General features: G+C 46.9%; 1 protein-coding gene across 1 annotated transcript in view; it reads right to left on the reverse strand.

Annotated features, from left to right (window-relative positions):
* Window positions 1-6,000, reverse strand: part of MUC4 (mucin 4, cell surface associated) — a 45,459-nt gene that overhangs the window by 20,890 nt on the left and 18,569 nt on the right. Inside the window, 3 exon segments of the mRNA XM_040484821.1 lie at window positions 321-454; window positions 1,952-2,104; window positions 2,447-6,000. The exon segment at window positions 2,447-6,000 is cut by the window's right edge and continues 9 nt beyond it. Coding sequence (XP_040340755.1) covers window positions 321-454; window positions 1,952-2,104; window positions 2,447-6,000 — 3,841 coding nt within the window.

Raw genomic sequence — 6,000 nt, forward strand, 5'->3', positions numbered from 1 at the left:
TCCTACTCATAAAAAGGTCCCCTGAAAATAGTGGAGAGCTTATTGGACCCCAAGATGTCTATACTGATGTGAAGACGCTTTTGTCCATGAGGGTAGTGGGAGCCTCGCCTAGTTCCCAGTCTTCCTCAGCTGGCACTGTGACATTAAAGAATGTGAATGCAAACTGAGCCAGTGGCAGGGACACAGTAGGTGCCTAGTAGGTGTTGCTTGTTGCATTCCCCCTTCCTTTCTGCCATGGTCATTGTCACAGGCCATCTCCTAGCCCTAGAGAGAAAAGCAGGTCACATGTCCTGCCCTTTGGGCTGCAGCTGCAGACTCACATAGAGGTAATCCCGGAGAGAGGAGCCAAGAGGGAAGCCAATCTGGGGCTTGAAGAGTGGTGAGGTGAAGTCCACAGTCCTCCTGACAAACTCCTGATCTCCAACGCTTGGTCCATAGGGAAAGAGGGAAACACCTGGGCCAGTACAAAGAAGAGCAGGAAGTTCTCATGGGCCTTGACTTCTTCAGGGCTGACAGAGAGCTTCCCCAAGCTTCTCCTCCACCCAACTGGGAGCCATCAAAGACTCCTCTCTCCCCGTCGCCACTTGCATTTAACCCATCTCTTCATTTTACCCCTTCGGTGGGTACTCTCATCCATTTCCAAACAGCTCCTGCTATCAGAATACCAACAAATTATTCCTTCAAGGATTCAAAGATAAAACTCCTCCAATGTTGTGAAGATGAATAATTGAAATACCATTTTGTAGAATGAGACTTATTTCCCAAGATGGTATTTCTCTAGATAAACTGGAAGACACCCCAGAATTTGTCCTCGGACTCCTTAGAAGTACTTGGGCTCTAGTTTGAGAAACCTTGCCCTAACTATTTCTCAAATGGCTCTCCTCCTTTCTTTCCTGGCAGTCCTCCCCTGGTTTGCTTGGAATACCACAACAGTCTGTATACATCTTTCCTGGCCTCCTCCAAATTCATTCAATGCTCCAACCAACATAGCATCATTCAGAAATACAAATCTAGGGGCCCCTGGGTGGCGCAGTCGGTTAAGCGTCCGACTTCAGCCAGGTCACGATCTCGCGGTCCGTGAGTTCGAGCCCCGCGTCGGGCTCTGGGCTGATGGCTCAGAGCCTGGAGCCTGTTTCCGATTCTGTGTCTCCCTCTCTCTCTGCCCCTCCCCCGTTCATGCTCTGTCTCTCTCTGTCCCAAAAATAAATAAAACGTTGAAAAAAAAGAAAAAAAAAAAAGAAATACAAATCTAGCCATGTCTTCCTTGGTCCCTCACATGGAAGCCCCATTTCTCAACACTCTTCACTTTGCTTCCAGCATCTCCAAGTGCTTTGGGATCTCCTCCCTGTGCGACACTGGGACTACTTTTCATGTTTACACCTTTATTCAAGCTGTTCAAGCCTCCTGTCTGCTTGGGACACTTCCCCTTCCCCAACTCCTATTCATTCTTTCCAGGAAGCCTCCTCTTCATCTTAAGCACACCTGAATGCCCCCTAGAGGTCTTCCATTGTGTGTCTAATACCCTGCATTTATTCCTCTAATTGCACCTATCCAGGCATCAGATCTATCTCTTACTGAACAGCATCTTAATCATTTCTCTATTTCCACCTCTTCGCCCAGTGCTATGTACAAAGCCAGCCCTCAACACCCAGCTCTGATGCTGTCTCATTGTCCCCTGTGAGAGCTCACAACCTGAGAGGGTAGTCCATGAGCAAGCAGGCTGAGACTGAGTATTCAGTTACATCACCCTTCTAAAGTGGAGATGGGGAACAGCTGGACTTCCCATGGCCCAGATGAGACAGTAGAGGTATCCACAGAACTGGCTCCCCCAGCTACCCACAAGGGTCCTCACTGGTAGATCCAATCAGGCTGCCACAACTACAGCATCTACATCTAACTCAATCCTCTCCAACCCAAGGTAGAGGGGCCCCAGGTCGACAGAATCACTTACCTTTCTTGGGCTTGATAGGGACTGGGACAGCAGTTGAGTGTTTGCTTGTAGATGTGCTGGGAGTGGACGTTGTAAGGGTCTGGGAGGTTGTTGGTGGTAGTGATGTTGTTGTGCTTCTCTGGCTGCCTGTCCTCAGTGAAGTTGTGATTGCTCCTGGGCATGCAGGGAGAGAAAACTGGAGTGGGTCTTATAGTCGGAAAGTAGCAGAGTCAAAGAGAGTCACAGACTTCAGGAGCTGGAAGAGACAGCTAGAAAGTCTCTTTTATGTCTTTTGGTCATAACCAAATCACTCCGTGAACATAAACAATTGTCTACTTGGGACAGAGGGAATGGTGAGCCTGTCACTCACCACACCCCCACTCACCTCATCTTCTTGTGGACCTCTCCTCAATGCCAGCCTGGTAGTGTCAACTCACCATCTCTCTCAAGCACTCTAGGCTGAATTGAGCCAATGGGGCCACTGTAAGAGACCGAGATACTGGAATCCCCACCTACCTGGTGTCTGAGTCTTCACAATGGAGCTTGAGGATACAGTGGATGCTGGGAAAGTGCTGGTAACAGACAGAGGAGCAGAGTGCCCTGTGAATAGAGTGGTGGAGCTCCAGGTGACTGCGGGGTCAGGGGCTGATTGAGAGAATGAAGAGTCACTGGTTGAAATATAGAAACTTGATATGGTCTGAGCTGTGCCCATATTACCAGAGGAAGTAAAGTCAGAGAAAGCATAGTCTGTGGATGGCTGTAGAGTAGGCAATGGACTCTTAGAATACTTAGACACTGAAGAAGTATCAGGAGTGGTCTTGATCGAAGAATATGTTGTAGGTTGAAATGACAAAGTTGGTATGGATCCAGAAACACTGTTATGATTACTCTTAGAACTCATATACATTGGCCTTGTAGTAGGGTTAGTAGTAGAGGCTACTGTTTGAACAGTTGCAGGATGCTCAGAAATGGGTGAGCTTGACTCACCCACTGAGGAAGTTGGGACTTGCATGGTATTTGTCATGGAGTTACTGACAGAACCCATAGGGGAAATGGTCACTGCAGTCATGTTTTTATGGAGGGCTGAGCTTGGAGCTGTTCTCTGGACTTCACTTGTGACCAAAACTGTAGAAGGAGAATGAGAGGCTACATCACTCAGGGTGGTAGAGACAACAGTAGTCGGCCCTTCAGTTGCCCCAGATAACAAAGTTGGCATTGCTGTTTGGGTTCTGTGGCTGTCTCTGACTGGGTTGGAGATAAGTGTTGTGCTGGTGTCTGACGATGACAGAGTGTGGGCAGTGGTTTTTGGTAACATGCGCACATTTGGTGTAGATGAAGGAGGTGGAGGTGTAACTGTTGAGAAGGTGTCAGTCACCTGGGAGACTGAGCTTATGGCTTCAGATCCTCTGGTGCTTCCTATAATTTGAGTCTGAGCCTTCTGGGAAACAGCTGATATTTCTTGAGAGGTGTTGGGGACAATAATGGACACCAATTCCATGGTTCCTGGAGTAGTGTCATGACTTGCTGCAGAGGACAACAATTCAGTTTTTGATTGAGTTATGTGGTTTTCCCTGGAGAAAGTTGGTGAGAAACTCTTGATCTTATCTGAGGTGGATATTCCCGGGAAAGCACTTCCTAAAGTTGTTTGGCTGCTTGCTGTAGATGAAGAAGCTGTAGCTGTGCCCACCAAGATGGTGTCTGCCAAAAAGGTGGTATCTGTTACCAAGGAGGCTGGTGTGTTGGTATGTGGTTCTCCAGTGGTCACTGTGCTTTGTGTCTGGTGGGTTTGGGAAATGGCTGATGTGTCAGGTGAGGCACTAGAAGTAGGGGATGTTGATTGTCCTCTTGGGCCTAGTGTTGTTGAAACTACAGAGCTCTGAAAAGTGGTGCTTTTAATGGAAAGTGATGTGCCTCTTAATGTTCCCGGGCTGGTGTCAGCACTGGTTGGTGATGTCCATAGTTCTGTGGTAGTGGTAGCGACCTGAGTTGTGTGGCTGTCCCTTGAGGGTGCTGGTGTGAAGGTTGTAACTTCACTTGTGGTGGGTGTATCCTGAGGAACATTTTCTGAGGGCAAATGTCCACTTGATTTGAAAGGAGAAGTTGCAGATGTGACTGTCTTGATTGTGTCTGTCATGGGGAAGATTAAACTTGTGGTTTGGGATTCTTGTGTGGTCCGTGGACCTTGAGTATGACCTATCTGGGAAACAACTGATGATTCTTGAGAAGAGGTGCTGCTAGAGAGTGGTGTTGACTGCCTTGCTGGGCTTGCTGTTATAGTTTGTTGAGATGTGTGTTCACTTAGTAAGGATGAAGGAGATGCAGATGTAACTGTTTTGATGGTTTGGGTTACATTGGAGCTTCTGCTGACATGAATGTCTCCAGTGGTGCCTATGCCTTGTGTCCAGTGAGTCTTGGAAATTGCCACTGTTGTTTCCTGAGGAGATGTGCTTAGATAGGAGTGTGGGGTTGGCACTTCTTCATCTACTGTTGAGACTGTAGAGGTAACCCAAGAAATACTGCTAGCTATTGAAGAAGATGAACTTTCTGTAACCAGTATAGTGGAAGCCATTGGTGTTGAAAACAGTTCTTTTTGTGACTGAGTTGTGTGACTGCTATCACTGAAGGATGAGGAAGTGAATGTTGTTTTATCTGGAATGAATGACATTGAACTGCTGGAATGAGGCCATCCTGCTGTCTCTGTGTCTGCGCGGGTATGGAAAACTGTAGATGTTTTTGGAGCTGGAGTACTGATAGACAGTGGTGTTGGTTGTATTGCGGACTGCCATGTTGTAGAAACATTAGTAATGAATGGAGGAAAACTACGAGTTACAGGTAGGGATGTATCTCCTGTATTTTCCACAGTAGTGTCTATTGAAGTTGAGGCTGTCAATGTCTCTGATGTCATCAAAGGTGTTTTACTGTCACTGGAAGTAGGTGAAGTGATTGCTTCACCTGAAGGAGATATTGCGGGAGGAATTCTCCCTGAAAGAGTATGTCCACTGGGTAAAGATAAAAGAGCTGATGTGGTTGCTGATGTAATTTCACTGAATTCAGATTCTCTGGTGGTCTCTATGCTTGGAGTCTGGTAATTATGGGTAGATGCTGATGTTCCTGGAGTAGATGTGCTGGAAAAGATTGCATTTGATTGTACTTCTAGTCCACTTTTCATGGGTACTGTTGAAGGGACTGGAATAACAGTTCTAGTAATAGGAGTTGATGTGTCCTTTCCATTACCTACAGTGGTATCTGTTGAGGTTGGTACTGTCAATAAAACTGATGTTGTTAGAGGTGCAATGCTGACACTAGAAGAGGATAGGGTGCTTTCTTTCCTAGAGGTGGATATCTCCTGTGAGACGATCTCTGTAAGAGTGTCTCCATTAAGGGAAGATGAAGGAGTTGAGGTGATGAAGATTGATGTAGTGTCGGTTTGAGATTCTCTGCTGGTCTCCGTGCTCTGAGTCCTGTAGTCATGAGAAGATGCTGTCACCTCTGCAGTAGAAGTAATGCAAGAGGAGTGTGTTGTGTGTCCTTCTACTCCAGTTGTCCTTGAGAGTGTTGAGGTGACTGGAGTAAAACTTCCTATTTCAGGGTGTGTTGTATGTTTTGTGTATCCTACAGTGGTGTCTGTTGATGCTGCTGTTATGGAAACCTCTGATGTCACTGCATGTGAGTTGCTTGCATGGGAAGAGGCTGGAGTGTCATCTGTGGAGGATGTTGACAGGGGCATTTCTGAGGTTGCCGAAGGTTTGTGGCTGACGCTGGAAGGAGATGAAGTGCTTGCATTCTCAGGGGTGGATGTCTCCTGTGAGATGCTTTCTGTAAGGGTGTGTCCACTTAGGGACAGTGAAAGAGTTGATGTGATCACTGCTGAGATAGTGCTGGTTTGGGATTCCCTGATGGTCTCCATGGTTTGAGTCCTATAACTTTGAGAAGATGCTGATGTCTCTGGGGTAGAAGTGATGGAAGAGGGTGCCGTGGACTGTTCTTCTAATCCAGTTGTCCTTGAGAGTATTGAGGTGACTGCAGTAAAATTTGGTGTTTCAGGGTATGATGTGTGTTTTGTGTTTCCT

The sequence above is a fragment of the Herpailurus yagouaroundi genome, unplaced genomic scaffold, assembly GCF_014898765.1.
Source record: "Herpailurus yagouaroundi ecotype Mexico unplaced genomic scaffold, PumYag 162, whole genome shotgun sequence".
NCBI lineage: Eukaryota > Metazoa > Chordata > Mammalia > Carnivora > Felidae > Herpailurus > Herpailurus yagouaroundi.